This window comes from Lissotriton helveticus, chromosome 7, assembly GCF_964261635.1.
Source record: "Lissotriton helveticus chromosome 7, aLisHel1.1, whole genome shotgun sequence".
NCBI lineage: Eukaryota > Metazoa > Chordata > Amphibia > Caudata > Salamandridae > Lissotriton > Lissotriton helveticus.
The window spans coordinates 1549911970-1549934035 of record NC_136068.1 but is presented as its reverse complement, the minus strand read 5'-3'; the positions used below and the strand labels follow the sequence as shown (position 1 = coordinate 1549934035).

Here is a 22066-nt window from a genome sequence, read left to right as displayed (position 1 = left end):
AATTCTTCAGAAGGAACAGTCCCTTTATTCAAAATGAAATACTTAGATATTAGAATTGCTCTGACCTGATATATATATATACTAAGCTAATTCAGAAAACAACTTTTATTGATTAATATTTGAGGCTGAAAAGCAGTTACTGTGTTTGCTATTGTATTTGAGGCCAGGGATAAGCTATTGGGCTTTTTGGTTATTGTAATGTTTGCACTCATGGAGATTCGATATGATGTATACTTTTTGTAATAAGTATTGTTTTATATTTCTATAAGATCTGTATTTTGGAAATCAACACATTTTTGATTTCTTAATTGACAACATAAAGACTTAGGGTCATATGTATAAAAATTAGGTTTTGCGATTCTCGAATAGCGATTTTTAGAGAATTGCTATTTGAGAATCTCAAAACGCTATGTATGTAGGATTTGCAAATAATTTTGCGAATCCTACATATTCCTTAATTGGGAATCACAAATTGCAATTCGCAATTAAGGAATACCTCCCCATTCATTCCTATGGGCCTAGATGCCCATAGGAATGGCCCATTCATTCCTATTCCTATTCCTATTCATTCATAGGCCCATTCATTCCTATAGGCCTAGAGGCCCATAGGAATGAATGGGAAGACATTCTCAATTTGCGATTCTCAAGTAGAGAATCGCAAATTGAGAATGCAATTTCAAGGATGCCAGGGTGTCAAAAGGGCACCCTGTTGCACCCCTGAAATGTGCATGTGTGCACATGTGGCACAACATACATGCCCTAAGGGGAGTTATGAGCACCACATGGCACTTAAAAAAATGCAAAAAAGTGAATTTTTCAAAAACATCGCAAATTACCACCAACTTGAAGTTGTTGGTAATTTGCGATTCCTTAAAGCCAAATTGCACTTTTTCTGTGCTTCTTACAGTACATTTAAGGAATAGCGATTTGCGATTCCTTAAATGCAAACGCAAAATAAGGAATCGCAAATTTTGCGATTCCTCATTTTGCGAGGCAGTTTTGCTTTCATACATACCACTGAGCCCAATGGCAATCGCAATTGCCGAAATTCTGCAAATTTCGGCGTTTGCGATCGCAATTTGGAATGATACATATGGCCCTTAAGCTTTTAACATCAAAAACCACTGTATGTGCACATTGGTCTACAAATACGATTGTATGTAGAGATGAGGATCTTTATCGGTCCTAGTTAGAACTGCAAAAGGTATCTGATGATTGTTGAAATGAAAGTTTTGCAGAGTTAGTAATATCAGGTTGTGGGGTAACTCTCCTACCTAGTCCATACATATGTGCATCATTACATATTAACCGAAGAGACTAACTAACTTATACTTCCAATAATGTGGTCAGACCATAGTGTAGTCAGCTGGCAGACTGCACTGCTAAATAACTCTGCTCCCATGAGAGTATCGGGTACACCAACCCTTTCCCAGGCATGGTACCTTGTGAAAGTGATGGAACTTAACTCTTTCTGGTTAAATCTCAGCTGGAAGAGATGGAAGTTGTTGATATAATGTTGGCCAACTACTTAGACTGGCTGACTGCAGTAGCATATAAATTAGATCCGAATATACAGAAAGTATTTAGGAGAAGAAAGCCTCCTTCGCCCTGGTTTGGTGAGACGCTTCAGGCAGCCAAGCAGGAATGTTGCAGACAAGAACTAGAGGAAAAAGTATAATAAAACGGAAAAAGAAAAATATAAAACTTTGCTCACAGATTACAAAAAACTCATTACAAGGACAAATCTGAATATTTTATTAGATCCATTGAATCAGCCAGCTGTTCTACCAAAGCTCTTTTCCAATCTGTCACTAAACTTTCAGGAGACTATATTTAATATATTTTCCTCCAACATATCCATGCCTCAGACCATCAATGATGTCCACCTTATGGTTGGAAGTAAGACTCTTTTTTCAGATTTTAAATCACTTTCAGAGGACCAATTTAAACAAATGACTCTTACCATCAAATCTGATTACCCCTTGGATCCGTGTCCCCCAAAATCCTGCAACTTATTCCTGATGTGGTGGCTTCACAACTCACATCCATCTTTAACGTGGTTTTTAGGACCAGCATACTTCCTAAGACATGGAAATCTGCTTTGAGTCCTCCATTGCTGTAGAATTCCAATTTGAATATCTTAGATCCTAACAGTTATAGACCGATTTCTAGGCTCCCATTTCTAGCCAAGCTGATTGAGAATTAAATAAACTCTCAGTTATCTGCATTCTTGGACAAATAATCTATTGGATGATTCCCAACTTGGGTTCCGTGAGGGGCATTCCGCAGAATTAGCCCTTATTGTAGCCACAGAGATGACCAGGACCTCAGTAGATAGAGGGGGTAATGCTGCCCTCATCATATTTGACTTAACAACTACCTTTGACACAGTCAACCATGATCTTCTGATCAACCGGTTAGATTGCCTGGTGATAGGTGGTCTGGCACTGTCTCTATTTAAATCTTTTTTGACAGAACGAGTGCAAACAGTGACCCTGGAGGAATATACTTCTCAACGTTTTTCCCTTCCTTACAGTGTTCCCCAGGGGTCATCGTTAAGCCCAACCCTCTTCAACATTTATGTAACATCACTAGCGGCTCTGGTGAATTATTTTGGGTTGTTGCTAGTATCATACCAGACATCACCTAGATCGTTGTTTCTTTGTCCAATAAAGGAGCAGATTTGAATGACACTTTCCACAATTGAATGAAGGCTGTCAGCTTATAGATGGACAACAATTGCCTTAAGCTTAACTCTTCAAAAACTGCAGTTATTCTTTTCGGAAACAACACTTCTTTCTGGAACCTGTCATGGTGGCCAGATGAATTAGGTCTGCTCTCAGTGCCAGTGGAAAAAGTAAAACATCTGGGAATATGGATTGACAATAGACTCACTTACAAAGATCAAGTAAACAAGGTTATTTCCACCTCCTTCTATCTGCTTTGTGTTATTAGGAAAATAGCTCAGTTCCTCCCATTTACTTTGTTGAAGACAGTTGCTCTGGCCCTTGTGATGTCCAGAGTGGACCATTACAACGGTCTGTATCCAAATCTGACATAATTGGCCAGTGAAAAACTTCAGATGCTTCCAAATTCGGTGGCTGGCTTGCTAATTACAATTCCCAGATTTGAATCTGCTTCTTGAGCTCTGGTGAGCTTACACTGGCTCCCTGTTCAAAAGAGAATAATGTTTAAAGCCCTCTGTATCACTTACAAAGTGCATCAGGGATCTGGCTCTGTCTTTTTAAGAGAAAAACTCCGAAGGATTGCCCCTGAGAGGGCTCTTCGTTCCCGCTCAGCCAGAACTCTGGTGGTGTCTCCTTATAAACTTTCTTCTTGGGGAGTGCAGGAGCTTTGTGGTCTGTACTACAAGGAATAAGAACATGCTTCCCCTGCAAATAAAAACTGTTCCTCCCTTTTGAGTTTTTGGACGTCTCTAAAAACATTGCTTTTTAGGAATTAATTACCACTATCTTCTCTCTCTACCTCGTTACGTCAGCGCCAAGACGACTCCAGGTATTTGTTTGCACTATATAAAACTGTAAATCAAATCAATAAAAAATAACTACTCTGAACATTGGACATGGTTGCCTCTTAATAATGCAGCCTACTCTGACTTAGGTGCTTACTCAATGGGGGGTCCTGGCACGTTAAACCACATAAAATCAAGTACTCCAACTTAGACTATGACACACCCCATTTGATTAACTCAGTTAACTAAACTGAACTGAAGAAAAAAAGAAAAACTCAAGAACATTCTATGGCAAGACATGCTAGAGTAAAACATGTCTGCTTACTCTTTAACTTTGTACCATCAACAATTAGTGGATAGAAGAGTATACCTTAACCACTCATAAAAAATATATTTTTCACCATATAAGTCTGCCGTCAAATGCTCTACCACTGAACTATATACCCCATATAATTCTGCAAAGAGAACATCACACTTATAATAGCATAGTAGAGTGATAACGGTGTTTAAACATTTCTGGCTAGACTGTGGTGTAAAGAAATCCTCAGCTGTGATTTTGGAAATCATAAGGTCCAGAAATTCCATACAAGGCCCGCTTTAGCCCCTCTGTTCTGGGGCTACAGAGTTCACCATCTTCAAAGAGTTAATATAGTCTGGCAAGATTTTGGCAATGCAACAGGTAAGATAAAAGTGTAGTTCACATGAACAATGCATTATTTCTTGAAACTGAATATTTATTTATTTTACCATTTTTGATTATATAAACTTCTTTTAAATAATGTCTCATCATATGCTATGCTCCATTCTTGATAATCTATCTGCTGTGATACGCCAATAATAACATAATAAAGCCTTCCTCATCCACTAATACCTTCCTTCCATGATTATATTTTTGTGGCCCTTCCTACAAATTTCGAAAAGACAGGATCTGATTTATAGTTGTGTGCTAAGAAAAAATCCTCCAATTTGCGGAGAAAGTGCCCCTTCAGAATTGGAGGATTCAGGTGGACAGTCCACTGGAAGTCACAGAAGGAATACTATAGAAGAAGTAATTAAGCCAGTGGATTATACCTCCAAGCATAGTGCTCCATGGGGGATTTAGGTCTTCCAAAACAATTTAGACGTTTTTCCATTCCCACACAACTGTAAATCAAGTAAATATTTTCTAAAACTCCCTATCGGTTGAAAATAGATAGCATTTTCTTAATCGCATTTACTGAACAAGTCACATAATATATTGCTATTCGGACAATTACAAACAGTAACGCGGGAGCATAAGAAAAGTTGTCAAATATGCAGTCAATAAGTGTTTGCCAAGACATATAGTACTCTCTGTAAAATGATGCAACATGTCATATAGCATGCAATGTAACATATAGACTTCCCCAGTAGTTTTTTCTAACCAAACTCTCTGGTAGTGTACACAGGATTCTAGTGAGACACAGCACTGCCTTGCCATCCAAACCTAAGTCTAAAATTAAAAAAAATAGTTTATTAACACATCCATTGTTTTTAAGCACTCTTACATGTGGTCTAAACTTGGCCCATAGTGATGTGTGGTGTAAGTATTTTAAAGGTGACGCTATGAACGCCTACAAGGCCCAGTACTAACCCGAATATCCCAGTATCTGTTGGGTTCAGGGCTTTATGTGTGGGCCCAACTTCTGGCCATTTATGGATATCTGAACTAATGGTATGGATCTGAGGAGCATAAACTTAAATATCTGTAGGGTCTCTAAGAATCCCTTTGGGGCAATCAGAAGCCTGCACCCATGGGGCTTGAAAGATCAGCCATAAGGCTGCTTGGAATTGCCCTAGCCGCTGAATCAGAGTACACCTACATTTCATGAATATTTGCACAGGTGGCTTGGTGAATTCACAATCTCTAATACTCCCTATACAGCACAAGTCCTACTACCAAAAAGCATCCTGTCTACAGGATTTAAATAGATAACACTGTATGAACATTTTATGTTATTAAAATGCATCAGCCTGTGGCACGCACGGTCGTTAAGTAGGAACGTTGGTGTTTAGCTTTCCTTTTTGAAGCCATAACATATCCCCTACATTAGGTGTTGAGCAAAGAACATGTTTTTCAAGCTCACACATACCATTTCACCTACATCAGATGCTGCACGGGAAACATGTTTTGCAACCCTGAACCATAACTACATAGTTATATCTCGACCGAGCAACATGTTTGATCAATCCAACATTTCAAACTATTTGCACAGGTTGTGTCAATAAAAAAAGCAAGATGGTAAAACATTAACTAAGAACATATTCTAGGTTGGTAAGAATATTTGGGGGCTCAACACTAGAACTATACAGGGGTGTGTTTTCTACTATGTCCTTGATTTGGTTGTGTTGTCTGCTATTTCAGTATAGATGGGCATACACGTGTTAAAAAAAGCCCCTTTGAACTCTTTTCTGAAAGCACTCTTCTCTTTAGAGGAACCCCTAAGAAATCTTGAATCTTGGTCAAGATCTTGATGAAGAGATACCTAAGGAAGATACATCTTTATTGGGAGACACTTAAGGAACTCACTCCTGTAGCCCCTTATTTGAGGAATGTCTGACAGGCCTCAAAATCCCTGGATTGCATAGTAAGGTGCCGGATTGAAAAGGGGAAAGTGGGGCTCTTTGAGTTTATGTTTCTACACCTTCAGATTGTGGTGGAAGACGGGAACCATTGGACCTCATCCTAGCTTGTGGGGTGAAGGGCTGGATTAGGAATGAAGGGGACCAAAGCCTTTTAATTTCTAGGGCAAGCAAAAGAATGTGTATTTGTGCATCACAAACCTAGCTACAGAGCAGCGGAGCACTAGATATGGTCGCGGATTGTCTACACAGAAGCAGAACATTAATTTGTGGTGGTCCCTATCATTGAAAGTATATCGGAGCGCACTGTCTGCATAAGTCGGGGTTGAGTGTATGTTTCTTTTAATAACACAGTCATACAAACACACATTATACATAATGTAAGAATTATCAGGATGGCATGGATTCCCGGTAAAATGCATTCTCAGACTAATGTGAGCGCTTCCCTATTACGGTCTGGATGGGAAGGTGTTTGGACGCCTTCAAAACTCCTCAGGGCAGGCCTGTAGTCCCTGACGCGCTTTGGCTATCAGGACAAGCCAACTGCTGAAAGACTGGACAGAGGAAGAGGAGTGAACTGCTGTAAGGGGCAGGGCATCAACATAAGTGACAGGAAATGGAGTGTGGTCAACATGGTTTGACATAATTTGAAAGAAGACGGTGGTCTCCCATGCTAGTGCAGCGTGCAGTTCTGGCCAAAGACAGGCTGCATAGGCCAGCCCTCTGGTCCACACTGTGCGCCTGCATGACACCATCACTGGGAAGATTTCCACTGTTGCAACACAAACTGTACTGGGTTGCACCTTGTCGGAAGCCGATACCGATGGGCTTGGTGCAAACCAAATGGCAGAAACCAGGATCCGGGCACATTGAAGGGAGACAGGGATTCTGCTCGGGCATCTGCCTGACATTGTACATGTTGTCAATGTTTATAAGCATGGTTATTTATTCGGTCTTCTAATGCTAGGGTTGTTGCCTCTCTAATCAAGAAGGTATGTTGCAGAACCATCGTTGATGTTAGCAGGGGATTTAATACTCACACACACTGGCGGTGTTTCAAGAAGCTGCCTAACATTGCCAAGAATCCTAGAATGAGCTTTAGTCAATAGGTTCACCCTCTAGCCAATCACGTCAGTGTAACCTATGTGATAGAAATGTCTTGTAGGAAGTTGTTGAACATGTCATTGTCTGCTCCTGATTGTTTCCACTGCATGCTGCCTGTGACTGACAGTACCATTGAGGGAACAGAGGGCCTCTGGTAATCTATTGTCTCTCTTTCTTTTTCCCTTGCCCCTTCAAAGAGGAGGAACGCCCTAGGCCAAAGTAAGTGGTTCATATCTGTTTTGTTAGCAGGCTTAACAGCAATTTAATCGCCAACATAAAGCTTAGAAAACCGTTTAAAAAGAAGTAGTATGCAAAATCTTTACGATATCAAGGTAAGGCATATATTGCATGGAATACAACGCATAAAAAATAATAGAATGGTATAATATCAAAATATACTTTGACCTTCAATTAAAAAATATATTTTACTATTTTTGCTTCGCTGAGCTGTTCTGATACAATATGATAGTAAACCCGTTATGATGCTCTAAAAAACTGAGGACCTCGTTTACAAGAAGTCACTTTGCTGCGCTGCCCGGCGTCAAAAGAAAAGAGCAGGAATTCACTGCGTTTATGAGATACAACACATTCCTGTCCTCTTTCACTGCGCTGATGCACAAATGGCTGCTTTGCACCAATGCAGGATCCTTGCACCATGGTTCAAGGGTGCCTGCGTTGTTGGCACAATTGTTTATGTGCAGGAATGTGTCAAATACCATGGGCGTTGAGTGGCAACAGCAACTGCAACGCCCATGACATGCCTCTCCGGTGGCTTTTCGTGGCCTCGTAGATGTGGCTCTGCACTCTGCACCACCGGAATGTCAAACAAATTGAAATTGTAAATAAGACTGGGTCTTGTAAATAAGCCCCTTAGCCTGAAGGCTCTGCTAACTAGTGTTATTCCATCATTAGCCCTCACTGTATCAACATTTAAAGGATGAAACGTTGACCAGTTGCACGCGGTTTTCTGCAGTAGGAGCATTAACAGCTCAGTTATAGCACCAGCTTAGCGTGCACTCCATTCTAGGCCGGTGCCCATGCTTCAGGTGCGCGTTGTAAGGTTCATCTTTGGTTTACCGTTGCTGTGAAACGATTTCTACCTCTGACCTTGCCGATGTTCCCTCTCTCCTCAGACCTCTGCTTACTCAGCTGGCGCCTCCGAAGATCCCAGAGGGGGAGAGGGTAGACTTTGATGTAAGTAGTGCAGAGTTGACTAGTACTCTCATCTGGGGTCATACCACCTCATCTGTAGTGTCAAAATTGTTAATCATAGTGTTGGCGTTTTATTTCATACAAGCATGATAGCAACAGTGCAATATAGGGATGCTTCATTCCTGGTGCCTTCTTGTTTCAGATGAAACATTCTCAGTTTGGGCTAAGTGGAGAGTAGACTTGTGTTTTAGTGCACACAGAGACATAATGCACAAGTATGACATAGGTACATGCCCTTCTTGGATGCCCTTGTGTGTTCCCAAGCATTTTAGGAGGGGTGTAATCAAAAAGGAGAGCTGGGGGGCAAGGTAGGGTAAGGAAAGGAGTAATTAGGTGGGGAAATTGGGGTCTTCCAAAGTCTTTGGAAGTGGGGTTCAGAATAGATGTAGACTATGGTCTGGAACTGAGTGATAAGCCCTGGGTGGAGCTTTATCCAGAAGGGCCATTATCAGAAGAGGCTGGATATCTGCCAGACAATAAAATGATACTAAAAGGGAGCATGACCACCTTTCGTCTGCGAGTTTCAACGGTTGTGTCTTCCCACTAATGACACGCTCAGTCTTCCCACTAATGACACGCTCAGTCTTCCCTAAGCCAAAGAGCTGAAGAATAGAATAAATACTAGCAAAACACGTCACTTGATGAATGGATCTGCCCTTTGTCATAGACTGAACACTGAGGTCTGTTGAGCTCCCTTCTTGGCTGCCCAGTATCCATAGTGCCGCACTGCACAGAAAAATATACGTGTTAGGTGTCAAGCGTCTCCTTAACGGGTTCTAATTAGGAGCAGAAAACCACAGAGTGTAAAAAATACTGCCTTGGTAATATTGTAGCCCTTGATTACAAATGAAGATTAACACTGAGTTAATTAGCAAGGCAGTAAAGTACCCTTTGCATCATGAAGGAGAAAAGAGCTGGGTCAAATCTCCAGAAGTACAATCTAGTAGAAGTTTCAACTGCTAGAAGCAAATATCAGGGACATTATAGCAGCAAGAAGACAAAAACATGCTGAAAAATAAGGAACTAAATGCATTGTGACTCATCTTCCACTTAGAAATACATCCTCACATATAACATCATGTGACATCACAGGAAAAGACTTTACTCGATATTGGATCTGGAATCTCAGTAGCATCCTATGGGCAGACTAGCATCTTGGAAACAGCAATTTATATGTTTTGTACAAGCTTCTTTCCTGAAAACCCAGGTCTTCATTTGGCACACAAGTAAGAAGCCCAAGTTTAACAGCTTTTGCCCAGCGTTGCATTTTGCAGTCCTGCCACTACCCTATATGCTTGACAAACCAGGCAGCTTGAGGAATGCCACTCTCTGTGGGTGAGAGCTCAAAGATGCCAGAGCAGAGCTGGAAGCAGGGATGCTCAACTGCTTACTTGGCACGGCATCCAGCAAGACGCCACCTGACGGTGTGAGGAGCATTCCTTCCTCTCCTAAACACATGTTGGCGCTGCTTTGTGCACAGATGTAAGCCCCACAGGTACAAAGTGGCAATACATAATGAAACCCTGACTCCTAGCGCTGCTGTCTAAAATGGATCAATACTAGAGGTGTCACTTGAGAGATATGCTTGTCATTCCTAACAAAAGCTGATAGCATTCATGTAAAACCTGCATAATTGCACCCTTTGCATTAACAGGGTTATTGTGTGCCTCACGTAGTCATGGCCAAAGACTCTGTCCCTAACATTGATTCATTTTAGGGATGCTTCTGCTACCCATCATTCCTGTAAATGTGTTCATAATTATTGTGTGACTGTGTTTCAGGGCAAATCTGGGTTGAGGTGGGCAAGTGTTATCTATAAAATATAAACATATAAAATATCTGTGAATGAGCACTTTTTTACCTCTATCACACCAATGGCACATTAATGGGATTCTATATTTAAGCAACCCCACCTCATTAGCCACTGCTCTCCAAATAAAGACGGCCTGAAACACTTTTAGGTACTGGATATGCACCTGAATGGGGTGTCTATAATAGGGTGTTAGAATGCACTACAGTACAAGATACTGTACAATAAAGTAGTGTCATATTGCATGTCAGAGTTCCAGACACTCTCTTGTTATCCTATGTACAATGACCACCATTGCTCTGATGACCATGATGCAGAAATTCTAGATATGAACCGACTTGTATGGATATTGGCGGTTTTCCTGACAAGCCTGTTCCTCTGACAGACTGGATGGCTGAGGCACAACCAGTCACAATAAAGGCAAATGCCTCCTCTACCTACAGGCCTTTCCGAGGCACCGGTCCATGAGGAATATCTCCCTTCTCCAAAGGCTAGTCTGCCTCTAGAAATGTTGGGTCTTGATCTATGATAGGGTGGCCACGTGGGTCTATTTGGCAGGACACCACATTTCCAATCCGGTTCTCATTTAAGAAATTAATACATTCTAGTAGTTGTAGTCTCAGTTTACTTCAAGTGGACAAATTAGACTAAATAAACAATAGTTTGTAACAGGAAGTGCAGGAATGGAAAAGTGGTGTTCTACTAACATGGAGATATCTGAAACCTTATCTGTACCAGAAACATGTTATAGTAAATTGGCATTTGTAGCACACACTCATTTGTGGCATCCAGGGGTGGTGTTTGCGAACAGTTTTTAACATTTTCATCGCGAGGCTGAATCTGGTTATATTTGTGCAGATGTTTGGTAAGTACCAAATGAGAGTTTAGCCCTGTTTAGTGGCTCTTTCAGAACTGGTGTGTTGAAATCTTGATGGGCGAGGCAAAGGGCAGTACCAGGCTTCATGGAAATATCTTCTTGGTTTATATACATGGCCTATGAGTGATAAGTGCAGAATAGTGGGTGAGCTTGAAGATTGGGTTGGGATGGCAGGTAATCCCTATTACATATAAGGTAATGCTGTATCTATGCTCAATTAATGATGATTTTCCTTCAAACCAGGACATCCACAGAAAGCGCATGGAAAAAGACCTGCTGGAGCTCCAGACCTTGATAGATGTCCACTTCGAGCAGCGCAAGAAAGAAGAGGAGGAGCTGATTGCACTGATGGAGAGAATTGTAAGTCTGCAGGATCATGATCCATTCACACTTAGAATTTCCTCCTCCCAGGTTTCTGTATTCCCACCTTTTCCAGACAACCTGTGTCCTGTTCATTTGGAATTATTTTCTCTCACCACTATTTCTGTTGGGGACTGCTCCATGCCTTCACTGCTATTTTCGTGCATGTATTATTTTTCTATATTACTCCTGAGCCTCACCCCCACTTTCCCTATATTTCCTTACCTCTATTCTAGGAGAATGCTTCAAGTTAATAACGTGTTGTGTTAATTCACTCTATGAACAAACTGTTCTAGGTCTATTGTATTGAATCTCCTTCTCCCTCTTTGCCATCAATGTCAACATAGTAACATGTTTGTCCCTTTACTCGTAGGACTTACATTTTAAGTGATTCTGGATTTATTCTATATTATCCAGAAATTTAGGGACAGATGTAGGTAGGCTGTTACCGGTCGGTAAATGGATTTTGAGATGTAGGGGGCAGAATCGGTAAATTTACCGATCAGTAAATTTACCGATTCTGTAAATTACCGAATCGGTATTTTTACCAATTCGGTAATTTTGAGATGTAGGTGGGACTCTTCTGAGTCCCACAAGCCTTTCCGAATCGGTATTTTACCATCAAATTCAATTTGATGGTAAAATACCGATTCCGGTGTGCATGCACATGTGTGCATGCACACCTGTGCCATATGACAGGCAGACCTGCCCTTAGGGCAGGTATGCCTGCCACATGGCACCCGAACCTGTTTTGGGGGTGCTAGAGGGTGTCAAAGTGACACCCCCTGCACCCTTGTGAAATTCGGTATTTACCGATTTGGTAAATACCGAATCGGTAATGCCCATTCATTCCTATGGGCTTCAAAGCCCATAGGAATGAATAGGCATTACCGGTCGGTATTTACCGAATCGGTAAATACCGATTTTTACCGATTCGGTAAAAAAACACCTGGATTTCCCTACATGTCCCCCCTTCATATTTACCGACTCTTAAATACCGAATCGGTAAAATTCGGTATTTAAGAGTCGGTAAATATTACTTACCTACATCTAGCCCTTAGAGCCTCACATACTAAGGGTTTTAACACTCGAAAACTCTCTGATTCAGTACATTAGAGGTGTTGTACGTGCTAAAACCCCTTTTGAAATGTACTAAGCCAATTAAACAATTTGGAGTATGTTTTCCAAATCATTACATTGGTTTAGAGAGCCATGAAGAATTGGTATTTGGATGGGGCATGTTGAGAGTGTCCCATCCAAATACCGATTCCTTATGGTTTCTATTAATGTCAAATATCTTTTTTTACCAAGGCTTCAAAGGAGGTGGTAACTCATTTGCAAACGAAAAGCGGTCCTCAAAAACTATTTTTAGGAATAGGAAGTGGTCCTTGAGAAAAAAAAGTATCCCATGTGCTGCATTTACAAAAAGATTCCTTATTTGAAAAGCAGTCACATACATGGCGGCCTGATGAGCCCAGCATGCCACCATTCCTGTGATTGTTGCTAATCATAATGATCACATTTAGCAAACTACTTCACGCATTTTGAGGAGGTAAGTCAGATTGCAAACCACAATGAATGGTGATTTTGCAAAGCAACACATTAATACATTGGTTGGTCTTCAAAATTTAAGTTGATTCTGTAAACGTTTGTGTGCAATTGCCACCACTTTCATCAAATCAACTTTTAATACAAAGGCGCCTTGGTGTCTACAGCGGAACAAAAAATTAAAAACTGTGGCCTTTAGACCGGCATACAATGTACCCTAGAATTGGTCTCCAAAACTGGACACTGATGTACGTATTCAAAACTGGACAGAATATCCTTGGTGTGGCCTTCAAAATGGGCACAACACAACACTCCATATATATATTTCAAACTGCATGCTCTTTAGTGCTTGACACACCATTCCAGATGAGACCTCCCCCTCTTGATTGGTTACTTAAGACCTCACATTCCAACCTGCTATATTCTTCAAAGTTTCAGCACCATATTCATTTAGCTTCATTGAACCGTAATTGTCTTCAAACAGATCAGTTCTGCAGATTTACCACTCTCTCAGGAATGTTAACCATGTGACATATGTGCATCATCTAAAAATGTGCAAACTTGACAATCCCTCTAGATGTTCACTTTTAAATTAACAGAAGAGCTGTGTATAAAGAAGCGCTGTTGGCTCAACTCATTGAGAGCAAATCCACTGGGTACCTTATACATCAAATCAATTTCATAGAGTAACCTATGCATTGAATTATGACTCACAGGTATCTTCTCATCATCTTTGTAATCAAAGAGGACCACGTAAACTATGATGGGCTAGTAGGAGGTCTTCTCCTACTAAGGTGTAGTTCTAGACTTACTGGTAGTTATATGACAACTAGTACTAAAGGTGGTAGTGGGAGCAATAGTAGTAGCACTAGAAAATGCAATATCGGACGTTGTTGTGTTACTAGATGTAGCACTAGTAACAGTAGTGGATTCAATTTTATTAGCTTTCAACACTTTGTCTGTTTTCTATACAAAGAAAACTAAAATTGGCAAAGGGACCAGCCAGAGTAGCACCTATAATTGGACTAGTAGTATCAGTATACATTGAAGAACTTGATGAAGCAATAAGAGTGGAGTGAAGTTAGTGCTTAAGCACTATCTGTAACACTAGGCGCACCATTAGTAGCAGTACTAGTAGTAGGATTAGTGATAGTGGTACCAGTTTTAGTAATAACAGCAGGAGTAGTAATAGCTGTTGTTGTAGTAATAGTGCTAGTATCAGCAGTGGGATGTAGTTTACTACCTCTAGAATTAGGACCTTGGTTAGTGGCACATGCAGTGGTATTCGTAAATAGTCAATCTCTACTCACAAACCGCAGCACCTCCATGCATATTTACTTTCTGATTGTATAACAGTCTTTGACCCTTTTCCACACTCTACTACATTTTGAATAATGTTATGCTATACAAATACCACATGCATACATATTTTTTCTTGTAGAAATGCCAGTAGTATTATTTGGTGATCTACATCTAGCACTGGTACCAGTACCTGTAATGTTGCTAATAATAGTAGTGGCAGTATGGATGTCAGCACTATTAGCAATATTGGGAAGTGATATCAGTAAATGTATCAGAATTATTACTTGTAGAACTAGAAGGAGCACTAAAGACTGCACCACTACCATTATTGATGGAGGACTAATTTAATGTGAGAAAACATTCTCTATTGATCTTCACATTTAATAAAATGCTATATAGTATTTGCCATGATTTATTTTCAAACATAGATGCAATAGGACTCTGTGAGATTGACCGGATGGTAGGAATATCCTAACCTTTATGTATTTTTCAGATTAAAAGGTCTATATGAAATTAACGTGATGAGTTTGGTGGTAAATGAATTTGGAGCCTATAAAATAACATAGATCCCGAATGTGTTTTTGAATACAAAAAAAACATAAAGCTGCAGACAAGTGTAAGTTTACCTTTGTAAAAAATATATCTTTTTTAGGTCGAGCTCTCTCGACCTATTGTGGTTGAGAATGCTCTCAACGGAGACAGGCTGGGGCACGAGCAGATTGTGGTCTGTGGACGCGCTTCGCGCGTGCACACACACCACACACAGCATTACTGTGGCCGGCGAAGGCACGCGCATACACACACAGACTCATACACACATGTGTGCACACACACACACAGCCGCCGCCCCTCCCCCACGCGCACACACACACACCGCCGCCCCCCCTCCCTACCATCAGAATGATATGTGTATTCTGTTGCTCCGCAGCTTCATGTGCAGTCTCCGTGACATCCAGGCCTCTCTGCGCATGCGTGCCCGAGATTACAGGCAGACATCCGACGAGACTGTTGGGTGGGGGCGAGCGAGGAAAGTCCACCAATGGGAGCTTCGGAAATTAGATCGCAGTTGTAGACTGAACATCTGCCCAGGCCTGTGTAGTGTTCTGGTCACACAGGTTAGAATCTCAGGCAGAAGCTAGTCGCTCTATCAATGGCGATACATTTAGTTTCATTTGTAAAGAAATCGTGCATGCTAAAAAGCATTTAAAATCATTCTCGTGCGTGTGCGTAGAGTTTTTTTCCAAAATGCCACGCCCGGCCCACCCGCACGCACCACGCACCTCGCATCATCAGTGGTTCAGGCAGACGACTTTGAGTGCAGGCAGCAGCAGGCCTAGGCCACCCGGCCTATCGAGTAAAGGCAGGCAGTACTAGTACTGCTCCCGGCTGCCTACCACCACCACCAACCGTAAGTACTGTAACAGCAGCCATTACCAACGCTGCTTTTTTTTTTCTTGAGAGTGGTGGCTAGCGTGACACAGCGTTATGGTCACCGGCGGTAGATTAGCTCCGGCTGGGAAAGAATATCATTAAAGTCCGGGCCTCCAGGGTTATGTTAAAGGCCCTGCACCGGCCCCTGCCTTTCTTGCAGCCTTCTTCTATCCGGGGCCGCGCAGTGGCATTGTACTTACTTGCACGCAGTCAGATGCCCTGTGCCCGAGCCGGAGGCAAAGTTTGCTCAGGGCAGGCCATGGACTCGCATGAAGTAAACAGTAAAGTGCGAGTGTGATGTGAACCAGGAGTGATGACTCCGAGTCCAAGGCCTGCCTTGAGCCATCATGCCTCTGTCTGCACGCACATTGCGTTCTGAATATCTCCTAACCCTCCCTAGCCCGTAGATCGCTACTGTCTATGTTAACTGCTCCCTACATTCAATAGCATGAGGAGCAAGACAGCAAGATGTCCTCGAGAGCCGCAGTCTCTGACAAAGTCATCACTGCAGTAGCACGTCTATAGATTGTGCTCTCCGGACTGTTCGGTAGATCTGTGGCTGACGGCCGACTCTGAAGTGATGTATTATATTCATATCAGCGCCTACAGGATTCAGAGCGCTATATAACTGAGAAGGGCATTTGCGCTCGGTTTAATGGGACTTTCTTATTTTTAAACAATGCTGTCAGTATCTGTCGACATTAAGTTTAATGCACATCTTTTTAGTTTTCAGTATTATTTATTTTGTATTCGGTGAAAACATTAAGTTTCAACTAGAATATTTCGATTCCTATTTAGTGTTAAATGTGCACCCACTTATGATTCCTGACAGTTTTCAGCACAATAACAAGCTGTTTTTCCCACAGGACTGCACTCGTATGAAAACATTAGATCATTGCGCAAAGACAAGTGCTCAGTTCTAGTTACTTAAGCAGCACGCCTTTATGTGACTATTCCCCCTCTCCTCCCCCCTCCCCGTTGCTGCCTGTGTGAACAGACCCTGGCCTGGCTGCAGGACAGAGGCCTGGGGAGACACTCGGAAAATGAACTGTATCTTCCATTAAAAAAAAAAAAACGAGTCTGGTGCAAACAAAATTTAACATCTGCGTTCATGTATAATAGTACGTTTAATTGAAAAGTATGAGTCAAATCAACATTAATTGTTATGGATGTTTCTTTAGATTCAGTGAACCACCTTTGCAGGGACACTTCCAGAGGGTACAGGTCAGGACGCTTCAAAACTGTGCTCCCTTCCTTAATTTCCGTCAGATTTCTTTTGAATTGCACATCTCATATTTGTAAAAGTACATTACTATATCGTAATTGATTTGGGGTTATGTACATTAGGCCTCTTCCTGGTACCATGTGAACGCACTTAAATTGAATGTAGATGCACAGCTGCTCGTCGTACAAGTATAAAATGTATTTTGTTATTTAAAAGATGTGACTTTACGTTGCGCAATTTCCCTTTGATATGCCTGATTAATTTCTGTTTTCTCCGTTTAGGAAGGCTCTACGGAAGTCCTTTTTCTCCTGCTCTCCTTTCTGTCTTTTTCTCCTCCTCCTTTTTCCTTCTTTTCCTTCTCTATCCTTTTCTTCTTTTTCTCTGTTCTCTTTCTTCTCTACCTTCTCATATCCTTCCCTTCTTTTTTCCCACAAATATAACCTGATAGTGTTACCATAGTTACGTATGTCTACTGATTTTTAATTTCTATTCTTTAATTGACTTTTTATCTGATTTTAGTAGACCGCATATATTGATGTATGCTTCGCATTATTTGTTTTTTTTTTTATACTCATATGTTGCTTGTAGTTTTTTGTAGTTTTCTGATTACAATGGTATCACTACTGTTTGTATCTTATTTCCTTATGTGCTCCTTAAAATAATAAATATTTTGAAATGAAAAAGATGTGACTTTACACAGACAAATGGATTTACTCACTAGTACACTTATGAGAGCATGCTGTCATTTGAAGTGTGTGAATATCTACACACAGTGGAAAGGAGTAGGTGATGTGATGCCTTGAAAGTAGGCAAACGCCCATAAGTTGCTGGTTTCTTGTGTGTGTTCTTCTACAAACGATTGTGAATTCCAGCCTTGGGTAATGTCAAATATTTACTTCTGTGTAGGTAAGAGTGGGAAGAGAACAGAAAGGGCTTCCTACATGAAAAGAAGAGTCGTGTCTATAGATTGTATAGTTGTGTAAAGCTGTAGATACAAGTCAATAAAATATGCACAGCGCTACAAAGTGAGACCGCAATTGCATTAAGCGCTATATGAAAAGAGCATGTTACATTGATAGGCTGATGGTCTGACTCTGACGGAAGGAAACGGTGCTCCCAATCTGCTACTGAAATGAACGCAGCCTCTGCCAACTCTGGGGGGGGGGGGGGGGGGGGGGGGCGATGGACCGAGGTCGGTGCGACCAAAGCTTATTAGCTGCAGTCACACCTGATCCCGTGCAGAGAGAGCCCCGTCGGAGCTCCGAGCGCAAACAGAGGCCGAGACTGCGCCTGAGCCCGCCCGCGAGGCAGGCACCAATTTCGTGGGCAAATATTCTCATAAAAAATAATAAGATGACATTTTATTCAACATTAGCGACGGGCAGGCTGCGTATAAATCTCTGAAGGGATTACTTGCACGGCAAGGAATCCAGTGTACATTCAGCCCTTGGTCTCTTTAGCTGCAAGGATGGAGTCGTGCCCATTCAGTGGGTGGCCTCTCTGCTGGAAAGATGAGGCCACCCTTGCTCCGTGCACAATCCGTTACTAGCCTCTGCATACAGTGTGCAAGGCCTTTAAATCCTTGGCCTTTATTGAATATAATGCAGTATGCAGGCGAAAGGAGTTCAGTCTGCTTGTTTTTTTTTTATTCTTTGAGTCTGTTGTCCATTCCTGCCGCAAACTATCCTTCTGCATCCTCTGTTGTTCTCGTGTCTGTTTCCGCGCGCGCACACGCGCATCTGTCTGTATGTGTACGCTTGGTTGCACGTGTATTTTATTTGTTCTTTCACAACCCAGTGTTCAAATCATCCCTTCACACGTTCGCTCCCATTAAGAGTGCACGATTCAACCCCCATTCACACGCAATCGCATTCGTACGTTTATCACTTGATCTATGATAGTCTGCGGAAGCTACCGTTTAAGCGGCCATGTGCAGGCAGAACAGGATCATAATAGGTTCCCAGTCCCATTTCCGACTTGCTGTGACAAGTCACACTTTTAGTCAAAATGTAGGGAACCACAGAACGGGGCTTCAGCTAGTCAGGCATCCTTATATGTTTGAGAATCATTTCAGTCAGCCCAGTTCTGGGGGAATATTGTCCTGAATATTACTTTCATAATGGGGACATCCTAAAGACATGAGTGTATTGTCCACGGTAACCGCAGGAGGGTTCCATAGTGCCTTGATATTAAGAACCTTCATTGAACCCACTCTGCCATTTTGGAATGGATGTACCTGTGCTACGCCAGGGTTGCACCAGAAATTGCTTGAATTATCCAGGTGGTTGTTCACGTCTGAGACATAAGGGATGAGAACCTCCCCTGATGCTGTCCACCCTCACACACCACACCCTCATACACCGCACCCTCACACACACTGCACCCTCACACACCGCACCCTCACACACCGCACCCTCACACACCGCACCTTCACACACCGCACCCTCACACACCGCACCCTCACACACACCGCACCCTCACACAGACCGCACCCTCGCACACACACCGCACCCTCGCACACACACCGCACCCTCACACACTGCACCCTCACACACTGCACCCTCACACACTGAACCCTCACACACTGCACCCTCACACACCTCACCCACACACACCCACACACACACCGCACACACCCACACCCATACACTGTACCCACACACACACCGCACCCACACACACACTGCACCCACACACACACCGCACCCACACACACACCACACACACACACTCTGCACCCTCACACACACACTCTGCACCCTCACACACTCTGCACCCTCACACACTCTGCACCCTCACACACTCTGCACCCTCACCCACTCTGCACCCTCACACACAGCTTATCTGTTATTTTCTTCATTCATTGGAAAGTTTACTCCCTTTAAGATCTGAACACAGCTGCCTGGTCCTGTTTATGGCTAATAGATCATGTCTGTAGCCACACTGCACCCTCACACACACTGCACCCTCACACACCGCAACCTTACACACACTGCACCCTCACACACACTGCACCCTTACACACCGCACCCTCACACACACTGTTCCCTCACGCACACACTGCACCCTCACACACACACACTGCACCTTCACACACCGCACCCTCACATACCGCACCCTCACACACCGCACCCTCACACACACTGAACCCTCACACACTGCACACTCACACACACCACACACACACACCGCACCCAAACACACCGCACCCACACACACACCGCACCCACACACACCGCACCCACACACAAACACTCTGCACCCTCACACACTCTGCACCCTCACACACACTGCACCCTCACACACAGCTTATTTGTTATTTTCTTCATTCATTGGAAAGTTTGCTCCCTTTAAGATCTGAGCACAGCTGCCTGGTCCTGTTTATGGCTGATAGATCATGTCTGTTGCCACACTGCACCCTCACACACACTGCACCCTCACACCACACCCTCACACACTGCACCCTCACACACCGCACCCTCACACACCGCACCCTCACACACCGCACCCTCACACACTGCACCCTCACACACCGCACCCTCACACACCGCACCCTCACACACCGCACCCTCACACACCGCCCCCACACACACTGCCCCCCACACACACCGCACCCTCACACACCCACACACACCGCACCCACACACACCGCACCCACACACACACCGCACCCACACACACACCGCACCCTCACACACCGCACCCATACACACACACTGCACCCTCACACACACTACCCCCTCACACGCCACACCCTCACACCCCACCCTCACACACCGCACCCTCACACACCGCACCCTCACACACCGCAACCTCACACACACTGCACACACACACACTGCACCCACACACACACTGCACCCGCACATACACCGCACCTGCACACACACTGCACCCTCACACACACTGCACCCTCACACAAACTGCACACACACTGCACCCTCACACACACTGCACCCTCACACACACACTGCACCCTCACACACACTGCACCCTCACACACACCGCACCCTCACACACACTGCACCCTCACACACTGCACCCTCACACACTTCATCCTCACACACACTGCACCCTCACACACACTGCACCCTCACACACTCTGCACCCTCACACACTGCACCCTCACACGCCGCACCCTCACACACCGCACCCTCACACACCGCACCCTCACACACCGCACCCTCACACACCGCACCCTCACACACCGCACACTCACACACTGCACCCGCACACACACTGCACCGGCACACACACTGCACCCGCACACACACTGCACCCTCACACACACTGCACCCTCACACACACTGCACACTCTGCACCCTCACACACTCTTCACCCTCACACACTCTGCACCCTCACACACTCTGCAATGGAACATACACTCCAAATACCACTCAGTGCCACATAATTATATGCAACATAATTGCACACCTCATACTTACACTCTACTCAATGCAACATAAATACACTTTATCTATCTGTCTATCTATCTATCGCCCTCACTTTATCTATCTGTCTATCTATCGCACTCACTCTATCGCCCTCATCTATCGCACTTACTCTATCTATCGCACTCACTCTATCTAGCTATCGCATCACTACAGCATCACTCAGCACCACCACAGCATCACTCAGGGGCACCACAACATCACTATGCGCTACCACAGCATTATTGAACGCCACAGCATCACTCGTCACCACCACAACATCACTCAGTGCCACCACAGCATCAATATGTGCAACCATTCAACAACAACTGGTTCAAATATGTTCTCTCAATGTTTCAAGCTTTATTACAAATGTCACAAAAAGATGTTAATATTTCACTTCTGTTCTTGGATTTCCGTCACAATAAAATACAATGAACATAATCTTTAAATATTTACAAAAGCTATTGCCATTATAAATTACAATAACTTTTATTTAAGTATTAATTCTTAAAAAAATTAAAAGCCATTTTTATTTGTAATATCAATACATCTAGGTCACGTAAATACAAAACATATTGCATTACAAATGCTATAGGTGTCACATTTGCGAAAATTAAAACTATTGGCATTGTAAATGACAAAGCTATTAATTTCGCTATTTTCAAAACCAACACATAAATAAAACATTTGT

General features: G+C 43.0%; 1 protein-coding gene across 3 annotated transcripts in view; it reads left to right on the top strand.

Annotated features, from left to right (window-relative positions):
• Positions 1–22066, top strand: part of TNNT1 (troponin T1, slow skeletal type) — a 64758-nt gene that overhangs the window by 19471 nt on the left and 23221 nt on the right. For all 3 annotated transcript variants that reach the window (XM_078655019.1, XM_078655018.1, XM_078655017.1), the window contains 3 exons: positions 7375–7396; positions 8311–8371; positions 11320–11436. In XM_078655019.1, the coding sequence (XP_078511145.1) occupies positions 7375–7396; positions 8311–8371; positions 11320–11436 (200 nt within the window). The remainder of the gene's footprint in view (positions 1–7374; positions 7397–8310; positions 8372–11319; positions 11437–22066) is intronic.